The 25536-nt window shown below is 43.0% G+C and overlaps 1 protein-coding gene across 11 annotated transcripts in view; it reads left to right on the top strand.

Moving 5' to 3' along the window:
- The window catches only part of LOC138947097 (poly(rC)-binding protein 3-like), a 121009-nt gene that overhangs the window by 27288 nt on the left and 68185 nt on the right, over positions 1-25536 (top strand). For 10 of the 11 annotated variants that reach the window (XR_011449547.1, XM_070318543.1, XM_070318541.1 and 7 more), the window contains exons 2-3: positions 4710-4962; positions 24435-24458. Coding sequence is in view for 10 of the 11 variants with exons in the window: in XM_070318543.1 (XP_070174644.1) it covers positions 4798-4962; positions 24435-24458 (189 nt within the window). In the remaining variant the exon portion in view is untranslated. Of the gene's footprint in view, positions 1-701; positions 1175-4709; positions 4963-24434; positions 24459-25536 lie in introns of those variants that run through there. The other variant, XM_070318539.1, reaches the window with a different exon arrangement.

The raw sequence follows: 25536 nt of genomic DNA on the forward strand, positions 1-25536 counted from the left end.
TTACATAAATAAAAAGCAAATAAGCCTACAAAACCGCTCCACTCCAACTATATTTCGCGTACACTATGGCAACAACCCCAACAAAATCTTTACTTCCATCCCCATTTTGAAATATCGCAACAACAGACTTCCAGATCTATAACACGATCATATGTGTTCTCTGTTTGCATGTCTGTCCAGTGTCCTGTCCCCCCATAAAGCATATCAACTCTACCTGTCCCAAGATAGGCCAATTGGTTCTAAGAGGACGTTAAAACTAATTATTATTTATTGTTTTTCTCTCATATCATGCAATGGTATGACAAAGATTAATTGTTAATACATTAAACACACACACATACACACACACACACACACACACACACACACACACACACACACACACACACACACACACACACACACCGTCGCGATATAACCTTCGTGGTTGAAAACGACGTTAAACACCAAATAAAGAAAGAAACACACACACACACACACATTTGGCCTGAGTAAGATTCCACCGAAACTTGAGACTCATCACATCCGTCACAACAAAGATCGGTCGTAACTGAAGACGTCCTTCGTGCAGCGGGGCCCAGACGCTGATTACATGCACACTTGTACTGGGACTAAGACCTGAAACTTGAAACAATACAAGCGTCGCCATCAGAGCTGATACGCCGATTAGGTCCCACGTGTGAATAATAGCTTTTCCCATCAGGCCATTACGTCCCTTGACTTGTGAACGTAGTTACGTCCCTTGAACACCCAACCTGATGAGGAATTAAGAAAGTTAACCGATCAAGGAAATTGTTGAAGAAGAATTGGGATCGTTCTTTCTTTTCCTCGTGTTGGTGACACCGGATGTTGTGAGGATTGTTCCTATCGACAACTTTTGGGTTTTGAATACTTTGCAACGAGGATTCCAACGCCAACCACAGCTAAAAAGAAAGTGCCGAGAAGTGCGACTTGCCCTTACTCTTGTTCCAGTTGTTGGATATTGTACGGACGTTTTCGGTGGATTTCTCCTCGCTCGTGACAACAACCTTTAGGGTTTTGATGCTTGCAGAGCACTTCGCTGCGTGCATGTGTGTGTTCCTTTGAGGTTTTCGTAGCAGTCCGGATTGTGTCGTATTTTTCTCAGAGTTTGGAATAGATCACCGTTCAAACTGTGGGTGTATCCGTTATATAGGTGGGTGTGTTTGATCAGCTCGTTCTTTGTACTATGTTTTCTGTCTTTTGGCGTATACGTTTTTTCTGTTCTGTAATATTTTGCGATCTTATGGATGAACATAGTTTATATTGGGTGAATTGTAAAAGACTTTGTTGCTTGAATTATTGATTTTTTTTTTATATAGATATGAATGTATGAGGTTTCTTTCTTTCTTTATTTGGTGTTTAACGTCGTTTTCAACCACGAAGGGTTATATCGCGACGGATGTATGAGATTGCTTAGCATTAATGACTATCAGTTTTAAAAGAAAAAAAACTAAATTAATGTTCAGAAAGATGAGGTAAAATCAAATCCTCTCTTTCTCTCTCTACCGCCCTGATATGGCCCTTCGTGGTCGGCTGGGCGTTAAGCAAACAAACAAACAAACAAACTTTCTCTCTCTCCCTCTCTCTCTCTCTCTCTCTCTCTCTCTCTCTCCCTCTCCCTCTCTCTCTCACCCCCCCTCTCTCTCTCTCTCTCTCTCTCTCTCCCTCTCTCTCTCTCTCCCTCTCCCTCTCTCTCTCTCTCTCTCTCTCTCTCTCTCTCCCTGTCTCTCTCTCTCTCTCTCGTGTACTCACGTGCTGCACATAACAGTTTTGTGCGCCACGCCCCCCAGGTATCAACAGCACCTGACACGTATCGTATGGTTCGCGTCACCTTGTGAGTGGAATTTGTAATGAAGTTCCATGCACCACGCACCATACTGACCTGAGTTTTCTCCGCGTTGTCACCGGTGTCTCTACCACTAGGGCGGAGGGGAGGGGGCGGAGGGGGGGGGGGGTGGAGGGGGGACTGATGTAGGGCTCGGTAGGCTATCGTTTGTTCCCACATCGAGGATCAAGTGGCATGGGTTTTATGTGTGTGTGTGTGTGTGTGTGTGTGTGTGTGTGTGCTCAAATTAACCTGGTTTACATGTAGTTAGCAGGTTGAATGTATCATCAAAAAAGTTTTGGGCTGTTCTAAGGACTGTTGCTGTGTATTTTTGCCACCCAAATAGTCTGTGTATATTTGTTGTCTGTCCACCTAAAGAATGAAAGCTTGGGAGAGAGAGAGGCAAAGAAAAAGAGAGAGAGAGAGAGAGAAAGAGAGAGAACGAGAGAGAGAGAGAGAGGAAACAAGAAGTTCAATCGTTGAGAGGCAGACAGAAAGACAGGAAAACATAGAGAGAGAGAGAGAGAGAGAGAGAGAGAGAGAGAGAGAGAGAGAGAGAGAGCGACAAAGACAGAGAATTTAAAAACAAAAGAGACAGACAGAGATAGAGACAGACAGAGAGAAAGAATGCGCGCGCACAAATGACAGAAATAGGGAAAAACAGAACCCAAATTGCTGCTGACCGATTGTTCACCTTTGAACAAGGAATTTCCGACAAGGGAGGATTTGCTACTCTTATTGCTGCCTCAGTCTCGCTCACAAAAATCTGATGTTCTTTGCGTCGCATCAAAAGTTGACTGAAATCCTAGCGACAGTCTGACACAAAGATTAGGCGGAACATTTGGAGAGCAGCGGGTTTCTTTTCCGTTTCCTTTTTTCACTCACGTAATTGATTTTTTGGCTCTCCTGACGTATTGACAAGCTCTGCTGGTCTTGGGCGACTGTAAAATGACTTTCTTTTCTGGGTGTATGAAGAGAATGGGACGGCGGAAGAGGGAGGGAGAGAAACGTATGGAGTTGGGGTGTGTGTGTTAGGGGGGGGGGGGGGTAAAGACCAGGAGAGAATTGCAAATAGATATTTTTGAACTCGTGCGCTCTCACTCAAGCATGAATATATCAGTGGCATTATCACATGCATTCGCTGACGAACACACACACATACATGTGTATGGAAATGCTCTCTCTCTCTCTCTCTCTCTCTCTCTCTCTCTCTTCTCTCTCTCTCTTCTCTTTCTCTCTCTCTTCTCTCTCTCTCTCTGAAACACCACCCGGTTTCTCTCTCTCTTTCCCTCTCTCTCTCTCCCTCCCCCCCCCCCTCCCTCCCTCCCTCCCTCTCCCTCATTCACGCAGAAAGATAGACAGCTCTCGTATGTCTCAAGCCCATAATAATCTTGTAGACAGTTTGGCGTTGTGGAGTTTGTCAGTTTCGACAGGTCTGGGGGCTGAGGCAGCTTATTATTGCCCGTACAAAACATTTGGCCAACCTCTTCTGCTTCTTCTCTATCTCCCTCTCGCTCACTTCACCTTTTACCAAGCTCTTCTATTCTGTGTGAAGATGACGGAACTGGAAGGGTGTTGCCAGAAGGACGTGTGTTTATTGAAAGAGAGCCATTAAAGAAACGGCACTTAGACATACGGGGTTGGATAAGGGTGAGATGTGGAGAGAGGGGGAGTGTTGAGTCGGGGTGGGGGGGGGGGGGGGAGAAAAATAGGTAGAAGAGGCGTGAGATCGGGAGAGAGTGAAGAGTTGAGATAGGGAAGGAGAAAAAGTAGAGAGGGAGAAAGAGAGAGCATATAGTAACAAAGATATTCAACTGGTAGCAATAGAATAACGTTGACAGTATAAGTAAGAGATTTAGTTTTTTCAAAACCTATCGAATGTGCCAGACTTAGAATGAGGAAGAAAGGACTAGTAGAGATCGAGGGAGAGAGAAACAGAGAGTGATGTTGGAGACTATATTGCCACTATGTTTCTGTGTCTTCTTTCCGCCGTAAATTTTAGTTTGCTTATGTGTATATATATTGTTGTTCTTGTTGTTCTTGTTCTTGTTGAAACTGGAAACTGGTTTTTTGTGTCCATGTTTCAGAATATGTGTATTGTATGTGTACTATTCTTAACACCACAGCGTGTTTCTATTTGTTTGACAAAAGAAAGTTTTCGTATCTGCGTTTCGTTTTTAATATATATGTGTTTAATAAGTTAGTTAGTTTCAAACTGCAACATTTCAAACTGCTAAATGTTAGTTTGTCGTCTTTACAAAGAAAATGTTGTTTGTGATGTTCATTGTTATCTTGTTGTTGTTCTTGTCACCTGCAGTCTCTTGTTCCTATTCTATTATTGACCGAAAAAAATGTGTGTGTTTCAGTGTTTCAATTTTGATGTTTGTAATTTTCATTGTTAATGTTATCTTGTTTCCCCCCGCGGGTTAGGGGGAAGAATTTACCCGATGCTCCCCAGCATGTCGTAAGAGGCGACTAACAGATTCTGTTTCTCCTTTTACCCTTGTTAAGTGTTTCTTGTATAGAATATAGTCCATGTTTGTAAAGATTTTAGTCAAGCAGTATGTAAGAAATGTTAAGTCCTTTGTACTGGAAACTTGCATTCTTCCAGTAAGGTCATATATTGTACTACGTTGCAAGCCCCTGGAGCAATTTTTTGATTAGTGCTTTTGTGAACAAGAAACAATTAACAAGTGGCTCTATCCCATCTTCCCCCCCCCCCCCCCCCCTTTCCCCGTCGCGATATAACCTTGAACGGTTGAAAACGACGTTAAACACCAAATAAAGAAAGACAGTAATCTTCTCGCCTGCAGTCTCTTGGTCCTACTCTATTATTGACCCAGAAATGTTGTGTGTGTTTCAGTAGTGGCTGGTTCGGCCCGCAGCCACGCCCTCCCCTAGTTCAGTACGGATCCATTGCGCCACCGCGACACCCCCCTCGCCACATCACCATGGCGACCACAGTAGCGGGCAGCGAGCTGACCAAGGTCAACAATAACAACAACAACAACAACATGATCCACAGCGACGCCGTCAATTCCAACAGTGCCAGCACCTCCCCCACCACCAACACAGCCCCCTCCATCCTCACCATACGGATGATTATGCAGGGCAAGGTGAGAGCCATGAATATGTATAGCTTGTTGAATATGCATGAGGGAGGAGTCATTGTGTGTGTGCGTGGGTAGGTGTTGATCTGTTCGTACTTTTCGATTCTTCTACTTTTCCTTACTTTTTCTCCTTCCTTTTTTAATGGTCCTATTTTTTGGAACCTCCACATTTCTTTTCTTGTCTTGATAGTCTTTGTGTTTGTACATGTTTGTTAGATTGTTCTGTTTTGTTTGTTGGATTTCAATTGTCTCAGTGATGGATTATTTGTCGATTTGTTGAATATTGTCTATGGTTTTGTTGAATATTGTCTATGGTTTTGTTGGGCTGCCATTTCTCAACAGCATAACCGTGGTTCTTTGGCGTTTTTACTTATGCTTGAGTGAAAAGCTCGCTTGTATCACTATCAGTAAACATATTCCGTGGTTTTGGTCTCTGGCGGCTCCGGTGCGATTATCATACGTAGGAAACCTTCGCGATGTTTCGTGTTAGCGTATTATAGTTCTGACCCTTGTTCACAGTTTGTGCTCTGTGTGTGCACCCAGGACGTTGTCTTTGGGCCCGGAGGGGGTACGGATATCTAAGAATATCCACAGCAAGTTTCTCTGACATCTGTAGGCGAGGTGTGTACGGAATCACTGTTGTTCCTGAATGCCTTGGTCTCTTTGTGCTATGAGGCTGATATGAGAACAATGTCGGACCTCTGTTATGAAATATTTCTTGGATGAGACGAGGAAGGTCTCCGTTACGGTTTCTATGCACTCTGGTATCCTTTGGGAACTCTTTCTTTCAGTCGGCTCAATGATGTTCATAATGATAGGTGCAATTCAAAGTGTCTTTAAAGCATCGTAATTAATGAAATAACGTTTATTTAAACTCTAGGCCTATTGAAACGAAAGTCCCTATTCGTCAATGTGTCAATAGATGCCCAAACACTTATTTTTTTACACAGTTTAACGACGTGTATGTGTTCTGTGTGTGGGTTGGGGGGGGGGGGGGGGGTAGGCGCTATTGATGAGTTTCTTCAGATCTCTTTGCATCGACCAGGCAAACGACCTTTCTCGATTTGTCATGCATTTTTCACGAGATGAACACATTTTCACTTAGAGTTCGCCACTCTCTGTTTCTACTTCTGTTCTTGTGATTCTGCATTGTGCCTCTTCAGTCTGATAGGGATGTCGGCAAACACTGCTTGATGCTATTCGTAGGCTGAATAAACACAGTTTGGAGAACCGAGCATGAAACAACAGAGAGAGAAAGATAGAGAGAGAGACAGAGACAGACAGACAGACATGCATACAGGCAGACAGAGGAGCAGAAGGTGAAACAAGAAACAAATCAGAGACATGGAGAGCGAGGTGTGCAACCCACGTGTGACTCCTCTCGCCCCCAAACGGGATAAGTCGAGACGGGAACTGGGTTGCATCAACACCGTAATAAGAACACCAAAGGTCGTGCCGCACGTGCTCTCTTGCTGTGTACACCAACACCGCGTACACTGATACTAGGAGGGAAAGGGGGGGGGGCTGTGACATTGTTATTCTGGGCAAAAATTAGTCGAAGAATGTGTCTTGTAGTCTGTTTTTCTGTACCTGCAGGTCTTTCTTCTGTCTGACTAAGAATACTGTGTCGTTCTTAGTGGAGCGAAAGATCTGTACTACGAATGTGTCTGGAAGTCAGTTTTTCTGTACTTGTAGGCTTAGGTCTTTCTATGATTGTAGGCTTAGGTCTTTCTATGGTGCGCCAAATTGATATTACTATCGTTAACAGCTATAAAGGGTTTTGAAACTATCGTTAACTGTTATATAGAGTTTCGAAACTATCGTTAACTGTTAAATAGAGTTTCGAAACTATCGTTAACTTATTTAGAGTTATATCAATAGCGCGTTTGTGCGCGCTATTGCTAAAACTATGAATAACAGATAACGAGGATTTCGCAAAACGGCGGCATGGTGCGCGCAAGTGATATTACTATCGTTAACTGTTATATAGAGTTTCTAAAAATAGCGAAGGCGTGGTCGGATGTTTCGATGCCGGCAAAATGGCTGCTGAACGTTTCGTTCGAGCGAATTTGCACTAAATTACTACAACATTTAGTAGATCATATTCAACTAACTGTCGTCTGATAAGTCCATCATTTCGCTGCTTCGTTTAATCAAGTAATCAAATCTTCGTTACAGCTAGCACGCTTCCTGTTTTCACAGAAATATTGGTCAGTGTCAGCTTGACCCGTTCTAGCTACCGCGCTGTGTGCGGGTCAGTTTGAACACATACGGCTGACATGCATGCAGTGGGCAACTGTCAGTGTCAGGTTGACCCGTCCAGTACCCAAAACACGATGCGAAAGCATGCAGTGTTTTCCAAAACGCGTCGTGGGGGATGTCACTCGGGAAACACGTTGTTTGAAACACGTTGTTTTGTGTTTGTTTTGAAAAAAACCCACTGTTTTGTGTAGTGCGTCTGTCATGGTCTTTCCGCGAATATTCAGTAGGCCTACCGTCTTCAAACCGCACACGTGGAAAACGGTACGGCCGAAAGTACAAATGATATGATAAAGCTAATATTAAACAAACTCAACAATGATTTGAGAAGACGACAACAGAAGAACGGTCAATAACTAATGTTGTAGTTTTTTAAATTGTGTTTCTAGTTAAAATGTACATTTCGTAGTAAAAAGACAGTTTTGCAATGGCAGTTTCAGGGTTTTCCCATTTGGGAACGATACCGACGCGCCGTTTTGATAAAACTATCGTTAACTGTTATATGAGATTTCTGAAACTCTATATAACAGATAACGATAGTTTCGAAACTCTACATAACAGTTAACGATAGTTTCAAAACTCTGTATAACAGTTAACGATAGTTTCAAAACTCTGTATAACAGTTAACGATAGTAATATCAATTTGGCGCACCATATCTTTCTTCTGTCTGACTAAGAATACTGTGTCGTTCTTAGTGGAGCGAAAGATCTGTACTACGAATGTGTCTGGAAGTCGGTTTTCCTGTACTTGTAGGTCTTTTTTCTGTCTGACTAAGACTGCTTTGTCGTTCTTAGTGGAGCGAAAGGTCGTCACTAAGAGTGTGCCTATCTGCTGTGATTTGACTTTTTAGGAACGTATTTGTATTTTGGCAAGAATCCTTTTCTTTGTGGATTTTGCAAATGCAGCGTTGAAGGAGTATTCCGATTTCATGCGGCCCAGCGTTTCCCTGTCTATGCCGGTCGAAGTGTTTACATAAAACAATGTCCAAAATGCTGAATTGTGACCCTCCACCACGAAATGAGTCGCATGTCACCTCGCGCGGTTCTGCGCTAGGCTTGATATAAGTCCGGGGAGTGTCTGGTAACAGTGTGAGGGTCACCTTAGTCACGGGCTTATAGCTCAAACAGTTTTCGCTCTTTTCTGAAACGGGTTTCACCACTGGATAGAGCATAAAAAAACTCTTTAGGAAAATGTAAAAATATGAAAATCATGCAAAAGTGACATGTGACTCATTCCGTGGTGGAGGGTCACAATTATGCGATTCTAAGATGTGCTGAAAATCGTGAACAAACTTGGAATAAGATATTTGCGCATGTAGTTGGGTGAAGAGATTTTCACCTTGAATAAATTGTTGTAGTAAATGGGATCGTCTACGCGTGGTGCTCAGACGTGGAATATAAATAAACAAAAACAGAGACGTCAGAAAGGGGGGGGGGGGGGGGGAGGTGATTACAATGCCTTGCGACTACCTGAGAAAAACGGTTGCTATGACGTATGCCACGCTCTATTATGGCTGAAAAGTTTGAAATAACATTTCATTTGTTTTAATTTTTTCATTTTACTTTTTCTAAAATATGTACGTCACGGGTAATTGTTGGCCAAAAAATAAATCAATTTGTATATAGGCTGCGTCGCTTCATTTTCCTTTCTAAATGGTAAAATGCTCCTTCCGATTCCAAAGGCCGTAAAAAGTCCAGAATCACACCTTTAGAATCACACCTTTTGTTTGTCTTGTTCATATCCTCCTTCTCCAACTAGCCCAGCAGCGTCATTGTTCCCAAAACAACACAGCTCCTGGCACAATGGCGGTTGCTTGCTGTGAAAGAATGGTTTTCCTAACCAGCGTTGTGTGTTCATTGTTTGCACACAAGCTCAGACCCAGCAGAGAGCTATGTTTCCAAGGAACGGCAGTCGTAAGATGCAGCTCCTTTCGTGTCGGTGATGGCGTCATCAAGTCGTCCTGCTCGGGCAGTACTTTTCAAACCGCACGCTACTCGTCAGTTAGTGACGTTGTTTTCCGTGTTAAATGTCGATTCAGCAGAAAACTATCATGATAGTAAAAATACAAAAACAAATAGACTGCCAACGTTCCAAAATTCAGAATCGAATTATATTAATTAAAATAATTAGATTAAAATGATTAAACGTTCCAACAACATACCTTTCTTGGTTTTTTTAATTTTTTATCATGATACATGTAGTAGATTCTAGTCATTGATTAAACGCCTGCACGCTCGCCGGCTGATGCCTTGCAATGGATGGCACGTGACAATTCGGCGCCTGGTAAAAATGTTGCATGTAGCAAATACTGAATGTAGATGACATTATTAAAATTTCTATCGGTAGAATCTAAACGAAGCAACGAACAGTGTCGAATGCTCGGAAAAGTAATCTCGTGTCGAGTAGCATCTCAACAAGGGGGACAGTCGCGCGATTTTCCGTAAAGCCTGCTTCTCCGTCATTGACGTGAAACGCGCTGCATGTTACACGTGCCTCCCAGGAACCTCACAGCTGTTATTCATGTGGTAACTGTAGAGCTGCAAGTAGGACCGACCCTCCTTACCTTCCTCGGCATAATTCTTACATCTTGTTCGTATCCGTAGAAACCTCCTTAATACTGATGTAAGCCCGGTGGTTCCGGCGTAAATCGTCGTGTATTTCTGTGTGCTGTGTGTGTTTGGCTTGGTATTTAGGAGACCTGTGTGACCTATATTCTGATGTTCCAGGTACATTAGCATTTAGGAACGGGGTTTGACGGTCTGATACTTGATAGCATAAACAAATATATAAATCAAAATGAAAAAAACATTATTATGCCCCGCCGAGAGGTGGGCCTTTGCATTTACTTAGGCTGTCTTTGCATTTACTTAGGCTGTGGCAAATTATTCTTCGCCCCCGAATAAAGTCGGGGGAAGGGGGCATTTATGAGATGCTGGAATCAGTTCTTTTGTCTGTCGCTCAGAGCGCGTGCCGTGAGTTTGGTACTGTTATTCGACGATTGTTTTTTACACCACACAGTCGCTGCCTGCAGAGAGTAATTCATATCCTTTTAGATGTTATCGATACATGTATAATGAATACAATACTGCTTTTACGGAGGGAAAGGGAGCATCTGGGGTGAATTATCAAAACGAAACTCCTCGCTTGTCAAGAAACGTGCTCGTGAATCTAGCTTTTTGTGAGGTGACTGTGATAGTTGACTAGTTGATTGTTACGTCCTCTAAAATAGGACCGATTGGCTTATCTCGGGACAGAATGTGACAGTTTTGAGCAAAGATAGGCTTCTCACATTAGCTTCCTGTACATGTACCACAGGAGACAACAACACCACGCTTTAACTCATTGTCTCCCAGGTACGGATATACCCGTACCCACTCATATGGCTCTATCTGACCAGGTACAGATATATCTGCTCAGACTGTTACCTTCAGTCGCTTCCTGTAACCTCCATCAAACGCCTGCATTCCCGCGTGTTGATACACAGTTCCTACACAGTTACTACAATTCTGAGTGACCTGCTGCAGCACAGCTGGTCTCGGCTAAAAAAAAGACTTGGTCAACATAGGTGGGGTAGAAAGTGTTAAGGCGTTTTGAAAAGAGGCGTACGCACGTGGTTACCGGTCTCTACTCTCGCGGCACATGCAAACAAGAAAAATGTTCATTCAAAATGAACAGCGTCGATGCAATGTCCACCAAAGATTTATTTTGGGAAGTGTTAAAGGTTAGGGTCAAAAGTTAATGAATTGCATGTTGTGCTGGATATATAAATTGTTTATTTCAGTCAATGCTTGATTCATAAGTACATTTTTCAGCATGGTGCATCTACAGGAGGGTGCTCCAACAATGATGCATAGTGCCAACATTTAGCGCAAACTTTTCACAACAGTGCATTATTACCACAAAGCGCATACAGCGATTATATAGTAGCAAGTTGCACTAAACATTTGAACAAAATGCATTTTGTTCAAATGTTAACAGCACAGCACCAAGTTTTGCATAAGTGCACAACAGCACTGACCATTTCACAAAAGTGCATAACAGCTGTGACAATTTTACAAAAGTGCATTGACCATTTCAGGCAGATGGCTAACATGCAGATTTCGCTTTTGTCTGTCTTTCTTTGAAAAGTAGGCATGTTCAAGATCGATGAAGTCATGAGCAATTGGGTTAGATGACAGAAAAGATTCAAAAACGTCAGATTCAGTTAGATGACAGAAAAGATTCAAAAACGTCAGATTCAGTGTTTTGGGCACTGTTGAACAGGAACATTCTCTCCTGTTCAACAAATGTGGGTTCAATTCAAAAGCAACATTGTCACAGATAGGCTAGTGTTACATTTCTGTAAAGTTTCAAAAACATCTTCCATGTTTTGGTTACTGTTGAACAGAGGCATATTTTCCTGTTAAAAAAAGTCTGACACAAATTGTCGTAGTTGTGGGGTTCGATCTATACTGTCCTTCAAACGAGTCGTAGAACCGTCATTGTCACAGATAGTGTTACATTTCTGTTTCACATTCAAACGAGTCGTAGAAGTAGTAGTACATTTGCGTTTGGTTGTTTTTTCTTTTAGATTCCTGTCACTCATACTAGCAGTATTGATTGAGGTACATAAATCTGTTGATGTACAGGGATGACTTGTTTGTAATGAATCCTTGTTTCCTCCACATTGAGTTTGCATTGCAGTTGGACAGAAATGAACAGGTGTTAATTGATAAACACATTGATAATGGCTTTTGAGAAAATCAATCAATTCTGCAAAGGAATTAACTTGATGACGTCAAAACTGCAGCGCCATTTGAAGAATGGTTACCATTTCTGTTTCTTTGATGGGAATCAAACAAATAAAAACATTGACTATCCAAGTTACCATGAATGGCAATAGTTGACTCCTGAAAAGTAGCAAGGATATAATTTGAGACGATAAACGCCTGATGCAATCCCTCCTCAAGGTCAGTCAACTCAAAACCTTCATCATTCGCAACATCAGTAGGCAACACAGCGGCATTCGTATGTCCAGAAATCATGTCGAAAAAATATTACATTTCAAAAGCATGTCCAACCACAGTTGTTGGCAAGTGTTCGTGTCCGAAGTAGCCTTCAGTGTGTGTATATGTATTCATGTGACAGAGAACGTGACCTCATTGTTCAATCCTCTCTCTCTCTTCTTTCTCATTCGAACGCACACACGCAAGAACGTAGCCTACGCACGCATGCACGCACACACACACACACACACACACACACACACACACACACACACACCCCGCTGACGCACACGGCAAACCACGCACACACACACTGACTGTCGGCAAGCATCTCTTTTTGTTTTCTTTACCTTTGTTTATTGTGTTTTCGATATTTGTGTTTATTTTTTGCTTGACTTATCTGTTTTATTTTAATGTTTGCTATCCACATCGTGTGATAAATGTTTCTTCTCAGTCTCCGAGTCAGTTTAGTTTCTGCACGCCGCTTTGGTACTCCTTGTTTTTCTAACTGGTGTATTGTGCGCGACTGATTTGCGGATTTATTTTTATTCCTTTCATATGCAGTTGAAGTGTTGTGGGTGTTATTGTCTGTATATGCTATGTTGCGTCTGTGTATGCCTACAAGAATTTTGGGTGTAATGTGCCTGTGGTCTGCTCGCAGTCGAGCACAGAAAACATGGCGGCGCCCTGTGGCAAATTCGTGGAAAGTCTTCCCGACCGCAGATACCAGCGTCGTCCGCGACGCTGGAATAACATTTTATCAGAAACGTGTTACCTTTGATCAGCGTATTCGGGGTGGTTGCTATTTTATAGTGTACACCTTTATATCAGGACTTCCAGGCAAGAATGCAAATAATAAGTTATATGAGACTTTTTATTACCGCTAGCTGTGTAAGTGGCGGTGAGTGGCTGCTGTCTTGTGCTCTGTGGTGCCACACGCGTTCCTCCTCCGCATACCGTATGTCTATTCCATTTTGATGAGGTAAACACGACTTCGTTGTTTATTGTCCTACATGCCCGCCGTCTCTTCCTCTCTACTCGTCTCGCGCAGCGGAGTTTATTTTTCGATGTGCAAACTCTCTCTTTGATTCTATTCTCCGCATGGCGAAGTGTCTTTCATGTCCCAGGGGTGCCGTGCGAAAGGTCGTACGTTGTCTGAAGAAAGGTATAAGGCAAAGCTCTTTACCGAGGAGAGACAAGACGAGATAGGTTGAATGATGGGGTTCTGTGGGAAAGGTTGAAGAATGAGGCTCACTGTGACATGGCCTGTTCATTGTCAGGATGTTACATATTTTCCTGCACGCCTTATCTTTCTGTTTGTCGGGCATTCACCCAGGTAAAGCTTGAAGTCAGTTATCAAACGAAGATAGGTGTGGGGTTGATTTTGTTTCGTTCAGCAAAGTAACCACATCGTGTCTCGTTTTGATTTTTGTTCTGATAATAGACTGCACAAACACAACATGGATTAAAATGATGCTTTGTTGTTGAAGTTAACACAACCGCTTTCCAAGGAGGCAGCAGTGACCTTCCTTATGAACATTACAAGAGATGTTATTTTGTACACACACTATGCCCTCCGTTCATGCTCTGTCATGCACATTTTGTGTGTTACAAGTAGAGACAGTTTAGTTGGCGTGTTTTCTTGTTGTTGTCGTTTGTGTGGGGTTTTTTTTGTTGGGGGGGGGGGGGGTATCAGATAACTCAGGTCCCTGGCAGTTTCACCAAGATGAACTTTTGAGCGGTATTTTCAAAGATTATACCAGTACCCTTTCCTTGTCTGATCAAACTATGGCTCCAAGTCGCTGTGAACGCTTCCGTGGGAAACGACTTGCTCCCATCTTCAGACAAAAAATCGATTCTAATGGTATTTCAAGCAGAAGACCTCGATATACCACCTCCCCCATTCCTTTCTCTGCGCCTCACCATCACCCCCCCCCCCCCCCCCTCTCGCCCTTTCTCATCTACCCCGGGCAAAGGCTTGAAATCCCTACCCCCTCCTGCTGAGCTGTCAAACAGGGTGGAACTCTTTTTTTTTTTTTTTGCTCTTCACGCTTGTTTTCGCACCTAACGAGGCCTGTCTAGGGAGGTGATCTAGAGCAAGGGGGGGGGGGGGTTGGGGAGGTTGGTCGAGAGTTGAGCGAGGTTGACATGAGCAACAAACAGAGCTTCAGAGGTTGAGACATACACGACAGGCTCCGGAATCGGAACACAAAAAATAGACACAACCCCCAACCCCCTTCTCGAATCCCTGCCCTTCCTCTGGTCTCAATCAGAGGCTGCGAAAGAAAATCCCCCCTCCCCCCCCTCTTCGCCCCCTACAGCTTGCTGTACTCGTGGATATTAAAATATATCACAGCGCGAGAGAAAAATCGACCCCACCCCACCCACCCACACCCCTTCTCAATCTGTCCCCAGGATCAGACTGCGAAAGAATTTCTCTTTGTCCCCTTGTGCCCCCCCCCCCCCCCCCCCCCCCCCCCCAGCGGAACACGCCGAGCCTAAAATGAGGTCGCGAGAGAAAATCTCCCTCCTCGTCAACCAACACCTTCACCTCGTCTTCCTCTGTTTATCGAAGCCCGGTTGAGATTGCAGATTGATCTCTATACAGTGCATACACCGATTCTAAAACCAGAGCGCGAGACAAAATCTCCCTCATCTTCCTCCTCCTCCTCCTCCTCCTTCTCCTCCTCTTCCTCTTTCCTTCTCTGTCAGAAGAATCAAAGCGCGAGAGAAAAAGTCCTCCTTATTCCTCTCCTCCCTCCCTCTCTCCCTGTTGTCCGTCGCCGTTGTGTTGTGGGGCGAGGGCAGGTGAATTATTGAACAGTGTGGGTTTTTCTGCCTGGCCGCTTTCCTGTGGCCCGCTTTCCTTCCTCGCACAATGCCCTCCATCGATTTCACGTGCTGCCGGGGTCTGTGCACAGCGACTCGTTCCTTCACGGACTGAGGTAGAGGAGACCGAGTCGTTTGCTTGCTTGAGGTTTTATATATATATATATGCAAAATAATTGAGGTATCTATACAGAATTGAGGTTTATATATAAAAAAAATAATCTAGGTATGTATACAGAATTGACGTACAGAAATGAGGTATATATATATTTTTAAAAATTGAGGTATCTATACAGAATTGAGGTATATTTATTTAAATAATCCATGTATGCATACACAATTGACGTACAGAAATTAGGTATATGTTGAGAATTGATGTACATATGAAGAATTGAGGTATATGTTCAGAATCAAACAACAAGATAGCTTAGTTGTTGGAACGTTCAATTGCAGGCAAAACGTAGCATTCACTAGTGTTTCTACCTGGCGGTGTTTGAAGCGGACGAAGCATTCACTAGTGTTTCTACCTGGCGGTGTTTGAAGCGGACGAAGCATTCACTAGTGTTTCTACCTGGCGGTGTTTGAAACGGACGGTCAAACAAATACAAAATGAAACGATGAACAGAAAGTGGACTTGAAAAGTTAAGTGGCCTTATGGCCCGAAGATGGCCAGAGTCTAGAGAGTTGACTGCGGGGAATGGTCAAATGTGTAACGCAGAGAGGAATTCAGCATCATAACGATTGAACTCTGCTGTGTAAATTGAATAATCAATCTGGTGGTAGGTTCATAGTAATGTTTCTTCGGAATTTCAGGCTCCTTTCGCTTCAGAGGTGCAGCGTGAGAGCAAGCTGTATCTTCATGACTGAGCTAGCTCTCTCCCTCTCTCTCTCTCTCTCTCTCTCTCTCTCTCTCTCTCTCTCTCTCTCTCTCTCTCTCTCTCTCTCTCTCTCTCTCTCTCTCTCTCTCTCTCTCTCTCTCTCTCTCTCCATCTCCATATAATCATTGTAAGCATTAGTGTAAACGTTGGTATTGTGTGAATTTTACCGTCGATCACTTTACATGTGTAACCTCAATTAACATGTTGCATGTTTCGCTTTTGATTTGTATGTTGCTTATTTTGTCATTTTGTGCTTACTTGTCGATTGTTTGCCGGGTCGTTCGTTTAATTTGTTTATTTGTCATGTTGCTTTACTTGTTTATCATTTATTAGACATTTATATTAGAAGTAAGGACCGGTTGTAAGAAAAGGCGTCGCCTTAAACCTCTATCCTTGAAAAACAAAGTTCCATCAAAGTTCCATCTCTCTCTCTCTCTCTCTCTCTCTCTCTCTCTCTCTCTCTCTCTCTCTCTCTCTCTCTCTCTCTCTCTCTCTCTCTCTCTCTCTCTCTCTCTCTCTCTTTTTCTCTCTCTCATAGCCATATCGAACCATCCGAATCTCTCTCTCTCTCTCTCTATGCATCTACTGTCTGGTGCAATGCCAGTGATGTTCATATAAAGAAAATAAACACACTTCACAAGAGAGGTGCAAAGTTATTAAACCGAGATCCCAATATGACTACTCAAGAAAAATACACTCAACTGAACATTCTTCCGCTACATCAGCAGTTCTTTTTAAATGCTAGTGTTTTCATGTTTAAAATGTACAACCATGAAACACCTTCATACATCCAAGACCTGTTTGAGCGTCCTCCTGGTAGAGCGAGGCTTTTGAATTATACGCTACCGCTCCCACGCATTGATTTGTATAAATCTAGTTTATCCTACTGGGGATCGCTTGTGTGGAATATACTTCCAATGTACTGTAAAACATGTCAAACCCTTTCATCTTTTAAAAAAAATGTTCGAAAATATCTTTGTCAAAAATAATTCTCTCCCTACGCTTTAAAATCATAACTGTTACTGCATAACATCTTAATCATCATTTTATTAATCAATGAACCACGTTATTATAACTAGTGTTTTGTTACTTTTAACCTGATTACAAATTCTTAGTTAATTAGTTATTCGTTTGGCTGTTCAATACATGTTATATAAATATATAATTGTAATGTATAATGTCATGTATGTCTAAAAGGGACAGGTTGGAAGATTAGGCATTGCCTAAAACCTTTATCCCTTTGTATTAAAGTTTTGAATCTGAATCTGAATCTCTCTCTCTCTCTCTCTCTCTCTCTCTCTCTCTCTCTCTCTCTCTCTCTCTCTCTCTTCAATATTGAAACCCTTAAACCTCCAGAAATCATATTAACCTCGCAACATCTTCAACAAGGAAAGTATACAAACAGCACACAATGCTCTGTCATAGATTTCCACCAGCAGTATGTCTAAGGATTCATCAGCAAAGGGCCGTAATTATGGTATCTGGGTCGATGGCTTCCCTCAAAGGGCCGCCCTGTGGACGTTGAATACCTGGACGATGACTTGCAGGGACTCTCATCGCTGTCATCAAACTCTGAATGGCCCTCACCGTCTGAAGCGATATCAAACCACGTCCAGAGAGACTCAGGGACAGAGAGAGAGAACAGGAGGGAGGACAGAAGGAAGAGAGATGGAGAGGGAGGGAGGGAAGGAGGGAGTGAGAGTAAGAGGGGGAGGAGAGAGAGGGAAGCAGGGAGGGAGGGAGGGAAGGAGGGGGAGAGAGGGAGGGAAGGAGGGGGAGAGAGGGAGGGAAGGAGGGAGAGAGAGGGAGAGAGAAAGGAAAGAAGGAAGGAAGAAGGAAGGAGGGAGCAAGAGAGGGGAGGAGGGAGAGAAAGATAGAGAGGAAGAGAGAGTCATCTTTCTGACTGCTATAGTTTGTGATACTAATGGGTCTAAGACTTCTTAGATGTGTCTCTTTGACTTTGATTAGAATGTCACAGGTAGGCTTCTCTGGGTTGGGAATATCATGAGATTTCAGTATATTACCTGGCCTTTTCTTAACGTAGAGTTGAATGCGACAGTCGAATGAGAATGTAATGCTTGGAATTCGTCGAAATTAGGCGTACTGCTTGGAGTACTCGTGTTATTGAATGATGAGTATTTGTATCGATTCTTTCATTTTAATCAGAATTGCTGAGAGTATGTATTGCAAAGTGCGCGCGCCAGACAGACAGACAGAGAGAGGGAGATAGCCAGAGGGAGAGAGAGTATGCTTTTGTCATTATGAACATAAAGAATCATGAAATCGTGGAGAATTACCGTTATAAAAAGCTTTAAAGTATATATATATCCAGTTTTCTTTTATGACATCGCACTCATCATTTGTGTCTCCTGACCCCAACCGCATTCACATCCTTACCGACGAATTTCTCTCTCGCTTCACCTTGCTCCAACTTTGTGTTTTTCCCATTTAATGCTTTCCTCCTTTCCTTCTCCTTTAATTCACATGTTTTCCTTATTTTCTTTTCTTATCTGGGCTTGAAATTCTATTTTCCGTTTCATTTCCATTACACCCATTCGCTCTCCCTGAACGGGTTTAGGAGCATAGGGGGATGGGGAATATTCAAGAGACCTGTCTTCCGGTAAATGCATCACGATAGATCCATCCGGGTCTTAACGTACAATAGAACCATCCTTCGCCTTGGAACCATACCCGAAATATACAGCTTGGCTGTTTTTTGTGCAGAGTGAAGAATTTTTGTTGAATTTATTTTTGTAAGTATACTTATTTTATTCTGCAAAATCGATTGATCAAAAAGTTCCCAGTTTGCACAGAATGGAGACGGTCCGTTGATTTTTGTTAGGCCAAACTAAAATATAATGTTGGTTTAGGGTAACGTGACCAAAAAAGATAGGAAATAGCTTTGTATAACGGAAATTATTTTTATTTGGTTTATTTTTATTTTTTAAATTTAGTCGATTTTAAAGGAGATTACTTCCCTTAATATCGCAAAATGTGCTCATTTTTTTGTTTTGTTTTGTTTTGAGAAATTAAAAAGTTTTAGGGTCGGCGTGAAAAAATAGGGTCGGTCGGGTTACCCTAAACCAACATGTATTTACACCCACGGTATAGGGGTGTGTATAGGATTCGTTTTGTTTGGCCTTATGTGTCTAAGTGGAAGAATGCCCATCTAAAAGCCCCGAGACACTTTGTATGTGTGGAGTATTGTACTCGTTATCCCCTACCGGCACGGTTGGCCTAGTGGTAAGGCGTCCGCCCCGTGATCGGGAGGTCGTGGGTTCGAACCCCGGCCGGGTCATACCTAAGACTTTAAAATTGGCAATCTAGTGGCTGGCGTCTGGCATTATGGGGTTAGTGCTAGGACTGGTTGGTCCGGTGTCAGAATAATGTGACTGGGTGAGACATGAAGCCTGTGCTGCGACTTCTGTCTTGTGTGTGGCGCACGTTATATGTCAAAGCAGCACCGCCCTGATATGGCCCTTCGTGGTCGGCTGGGCGTTAAGCAAACAAACAAACAAACAAACAAACAAACAAACAAACAAACTTATCCCGAAAAGGAATGTATCTTTAAAGGGGTTCTCTTGTCTCGCTACAGTGAAGCTGAAGGTTTTCTCATATGGTTCCACAGGGCTATGATTTGATGACGTTTATTATTAGAACTAAGCGTACAGTGCATTCTGTGTGAAACTGTCTATGCTGATTACACGAGGTGAAGTATCTTCACATTCGGAGACAAAATTTCCAAAGCACTGCTCGACAGAAAGATATGGAAACGTTTGTACGTTTCTAAGACTTGTTCGGTCTGTATTGAATTAAGATCGATACATTCTTTAAACTCATATATATATATATGGGAGACTGTTCAAAATTGTCCCGAAGAACTCCTGTGAAAGGATATTTTCTAGTTCAAATGTCAAACAGCTAGATTGTTTGTGACACAGTTTCTGTGGCAGGCGGTAAAAAAACAAAGTTGTAACTTGCTTTAGAAAAAAAGTAACTTTGCAAAACGGAGAATGTTACCAGGATAAAAACAAAATGTTGTTAAGAGAGTCACACTCATGAACACTTTTATCAACGCAGCTGGTTCTCTGATCTTACAAAGAGAAACTGATTGCTGCTGTTTGTCAACAGATAATCCTTTGACTTGTTCATTGGGCTCAGAGAGAATTCCATCATGGCGACCAGTAGATGCCCCGAATCAGCTACAGACGCTCAGTTTCCCCCTAATTAATCATTTGACGGCAAATCAAAGCTATCACCAGACGGGTCAATAGCGACTCGGGATCGTTCCCAAACGGATCGATGGTGCCAGTCTCGGCGTGCCTGTGGTGAATATTTGATGCGGCGATAAGCCTGCTGGGCTGGCCGAGACCACAGAGACCACAGTCCTGGCTGCTCAGACACGTCGCTGCTGACGGTTTCTGCGCGCCCTCTGCAAACTCGTTAAAAGGGGCGATAAATGATGGCTAGAACGATAACTGATGGGAGGAAGGGAGATAAATAACGACGTGGTGCGTAAGAGTTACGGGTATGCTGCTGTTCCGAGGGTTAACCGTTTCTTTTCTTTCTTTCTTTCTTCTTTCTGTTTTTTGAGTCTTGTATTATTTTTCCCCCAGCTTTTCTTGTTCAATCTTTTCTTTTCTTTTATTTTGGGATGAAAAAAGAAGATAGATGAGTTTGTGTTGGCTTTGTAGCAAGCCGCTGAGAACGACGCCTCCAAAGCGATGTGCAGAGAACACTGGCATGTAGATGGATTGTTTTGACAGGAAAGTTACCTATGCTGCACTTCACAATGAAGACACGCACTCTGTGTGAGGGCCTCTTCATTTTTACAAAGCATTTTAACTTCATTAAGGTGTCTTTTTGACACTCGAGGGTTCGAATGGATGCTTCTCTGTTAATTGTTAAGTAAGTTCTATCAATGGTGTTTCTTACACACGGCAGAAGACAAAGCTGAGTAGACAACGCGCACGCCTAAGTTCGATCTAATTGTGACACAGCTAAGATTCTCTCTCTCTCTCTCTCTCTCTCTCTCTCTCTCTCTCTCTCTCTCTCTCTCTCTCTCTCTCTCTCTCTCTCTCTCTCTCTCTCTCTCTCTCTCTCTCTCTCTCTCTATCTCTCTCTCTCCACCGCCTCCCCCCTCCCCCCACTATCCCTCTCTCACTGTAACGATGTGACCTTTGATTACTATATCGATACAATCGACAAGGACAAGGCGGCTGGCAGCAGGCAAGGGGATCCCCGGTAGCTCATTGGTCTGCGAGAATTGTGATAGCGGGGATGTACGCCGTACTTTCTTTCTTTATTTATTTGGTGTTTAACGTCGTTTTCAACCACTCAAGGTTATATCGCGACGGGGAAAGGGGGGAGATGGGATAGGGGAAAGGGGGGAGATGGGATAGAGCCACTTGTTAATTGTTTCTTGTTCACAAAAGCACTAATAAAAAAATTGCTCCAGGGGCTTGCAACGTAGTACAATATATGACCTTACTGGGAGAATGCAAGTTTCCAGTACAAAGGACTTAACATTTCTTACATACTGCTTGACTAAAATCTTTACAAACATTGACTATATTCTATACAAGAAACATTTAACAAGGGTAAAAGGAGAAACAGAACCGTTAGTCGCCTCTTACGACATGCTGGGTAGCATCGGGTAAATTCTTTCTCGTCCCAACCAATATGGGACTCCCCCTAACCCGCGGGGGGTGTACGCCGTACTGTGTCGTCTGCTTAGCGAAGATGCGCACCGTATGTTTTCACCTGCCTTGATGATAAACATGGCTGCTCATTTACAGGAATCTCTCGAGAGTGTCTTCGAGTGCATATGGTATAGGCTGGGTGCGTTCAACTCCTCGAAGGAATGCATCAGTAGATTTTTTGGTTTGAGCAAAACTTAATTCAATTTTAGTATCGTGTCATATATAGAATATCTGGTATTTATGATCCGTACTCAAGCAGTAGCCTTATTAAAGGCTGAAAATAATTTGATAATAAATAAACAAAACGAGAAGTGAGATTAACGGAAGAAAAATTTGGAGTCTGCGTATTTATGGAAAATAATACTCGTGGATGGCTTCTGGCCAGAATCGATCGCAATGTTCTCATCTTCGTGCAGGTGTAATTATTAAATACACATCATCTGATATGCTTCTGAAGTTGTTGTTTTTGTATGCCTTTAAGTTTTTTACTCTTTTTTTTTCTCCTTTATTTTTTACAATCAAGGCTATTTCTTGTTAAAAATATAACTTCATTGAGTGGTTGTTCAAGAGAAAAATATCTAAAAACAATTCTTAGGTAGGTATGAGTGGTACTTTGAGTGCAGAGAAAACAGGTTAATTTCTTCACTTAACGGTTGCCCAATGAACCTAAATGATACAGTCTTGGTTTGGGGGAATGCGTTTTTGTGTGTACCAATTTAGTGTTGTTTTGATCTCGAGAAAAGAGTCAGCGCTCACTAGCGATGTTGCTGTAATTAGACCGATGGAAGAATAACGGTTTGGCACGGAGCATCATGTCAACGACTACAAGTGTTTGTCTGCATTTTTATTTCCCTACTTTACCCCCAAGACTGCTACTCGGTGCGTTTCAACCTCTGCTGCCTGAAACGCGTGCAACTCTGGCAGCAGGCTAACTGTAAGCCGAGATTGGACCACTTGAAGCCTTGATTTGTTTCCCTACAGCCAGAATGGCAAGGGTACGTAATCAGGTTCTATTGGAGTTACCTGCCTTGAGTGTCGGCCCCGATAGCGCATCGTGTGAACTGATGATGTATACAGTCGGAGGCATTTTGGGAACTGTCGACTTCCGCCCTGCGGAGATGTGACGCATGCTCTGTTCAGAAGTTGTTTGCTTTCATTGTCACTTCTTTTTTGGTGGCAGGGGGGGGGGGGGGGGGGCTGATTTTGGATGTGTGAAGGAAAAGAAAGGCATTGGACGGAATTCCGAATCAACAGTCCAAGTGTAAGTCACACGACAAGTGATCGTTGATTTCAATTATTGGTTCGTGAACAGTGTGCCTCAAAGTCTCTATCCAGTTCAGCTTTTTCTTCTTTTTTGTATGACCTTCACATGTTCCGTTTCCCCCTTTTTGTCTGTGTCTCGCCACACTCTCTCTCTCTCTCTCTCTCTCTCTCTCTCTCTCTCTCTCTCTCTCTCTCTCTCTCTCTCTCTCTCTCTCTCTCTCTCTCTCGGGCTATCTTTCTCTCTCTTTCTCATTCTTTTTCCTTTTCATTTCCTTTAAAAAAACAAAAAACTGGGTGCACTCTTGTGACGGGTGCATAGTGCACCTGTGCAGTCAGCCCGCAGTATTCTGGTCTGTCTTTATCGGACTGCATACGTCATACCTACCTTTCTCTCTGCCTCACATGCTGACGTCATAGCAGCCGTTTCACACCAAGTGCGTGTGTGTGAATTGGGCGGGAAGGGGAGGGAAATTCCGAGGGGGGTATCGAAGAGCATTATTCTGATGACGACATTTCCAGATGTTCTTTACAGCTGAGTCGTCGTGTTGCATGAAAGTGCGTTCATCAGAATGTGAGGAATCTCTCTCTCTCTCTCTCTCTCTCTCTCTCTCTCTCTCTCTCTCTCTCTCTCTCTCTCTCTCTCTCTCTCTCTCTCTCTCTCTCTCTCTCTCTCTCTCTCTCTCTCTCTCTCTTACTTACATAATCACTCACACACACACACACAGACACACACACACAGACACACACACACAGACACACACACACACACACACACCCCACTTCAATTTCCTACTTTCTCCTCTCTCACCTAAATCAGACACTGTTTTAATCTGTATCGCGAGTATTACTTACAGGTCACTCTAGTATATCAGGTGGCTTTGATTGTTGGAGTATCAGGGTTTTCTTTTGGGGGCAGCTCCAGAGGAGAACATTCATTGGCAATGCTATTTTAAGGGATAGGGATGGAGTAGGCCTCACAGGGGTGAGAGGGGGCGAAGCGATAGAGTGAGTTTGGTGGATGATGGAAGCTAATGAAGATGATTCCAATGAATGGTGTATCATCACACGGGAGCTCTTCGGATGAAATGGGTACGTGTAGGCCTTTGAAGACCTGTGTGTTATCAAGGGCGCCCAGCAGGGGTGCTCGTATCGGTGAAACGAAGATTCCCTCTTCTCTTGTTTATTTGTTTGTGTCGGAAGACTCTGCCCCATCTGCCCTTCATTCCTGTGATAATAACCTTTCAGCTGGTTTGCCTCTTTTTTTTTCTTTTCTTTTTTTCTTTTTTTTTCTTTTTTTTTTGAGGGGGGTAGAGGTTTTGCAGTTTATTTGCGATGCAACAAATCAAGATATATTTTAACATTACGTTGCTGTTTGCATTGATTCTTTTCTTGAAAATTATCATGCCTTTCTCTGTACGTGGTAGATCAGACATAGATAGAATTGTGTGTTCACTGCCTTTGATTATGATTATTTGCACAAATGTCTGCCTTTATTTCTAGTCGTTACTGTTTCATTTTTTTGTGGTGGCGTTTTACTAATGGTACCTTTTTCTGTCTGCAGGAAGTTGGAAGTATTATCGGGAAAGTGAGTACATATTTTCTTTCTTACAATCAAGTCTTTTTTTCTCGTGCCTTTCAAAATCTTGTCTTGTCTCGTCTGATTTTGTCTTTGCTATCATCTTGTCTGCATTCTCTCGTTTCGATATGTACTGCTTTGCTTTTGGTTCATCTCTGCTGTTTTGGTCTTGTCACATCCTACTGTCTTGTCTTGTCGTGTTGATTCTAATCATTTCTTAGCTCATCCTGTCTGGTCTTGTCTCGTCCTACTGTCTTGTCTTGTATTGGCTTGTCTTGTCTCTTCGTTGTGTCGTGGTGCTTCTTTTGTTTTGTCCTGTCTGGTTCAATCTCGTTTCGAGTTTTGTTTTCTCTCGTTTTGACTTACCTCTATATTGTATCGCCTGATTTAGTTTGTCTTTTTCTCCTGTCTTGTTTTATCTTGTCTAGTCTTGCCTTGTCTTGCCTTGTCTTGTCTAGTCTTGCCTTGTCTTGCTTTGCCTTTTCATTGACAACAGGCGTTAAATCCCCTCGTCTGAATTCCAGCTACGATCGATTGAAATACAAAAAGGACCGTCTTACCTTTCCACACTTGCGATATAATTGGTCTCTAGGAACAGGGAGCCGCGATGGGAGGGATAAGGAAATGCCAAAAAGTTTCAGGCCGAGAGAAGAGAATGAGAGAGAGAAAGAGAGAGAGAGAGAGAGAGAGAGAGAGAGAGAGAGAGAGAGAGAGAGAGAGAGAGAGGGTGGAGAGAGAGAGAGAGAGGGTGGAGGGAGGGAGAGAGAGCGGGAGAGAAAGAAAGAGAGAGAGAGAAAGGAGAGAGAGAAGAGAGAGAGAAGGGAGAGAGAGAGAGGAGCGAAAGAGAGAGAAGGGAGAGAGAGAGGAGAGAAAGAAAGAGAGAGGAGAGAAAGAAAGAGAGAGAGAGAGCGGGAGAGAAAGAAAGCGAGAGAGAAAGAGAGAGGGAGAGAAAGAAAAAGAGAGAGATAGATGGGGGGAGAGAAAGAAAGAGAGAGAGAGATAGAGGGGGGGAGGAGGTGAGGAAAGAGAGGTTGCTGGGAGTGGTCTTTGATGTCCCATTTGGTTATTCTGGACTGAAAAGTGGGGG

This window comes from Littorina saxatilis, linkage group LG14 (genome assembly GCF_037325665.1).
Source record: "Littorina saxatilis isolate snail1 linkage group LG14, US_GU_Lsax_2.0, whole genome shotgun sequence".
NCBI lineage: Eukaryota > Metazoa > Mollusca > Gastropoda > Littorinimorpha > Littorinidae > Littorina > Littorina saxatilis.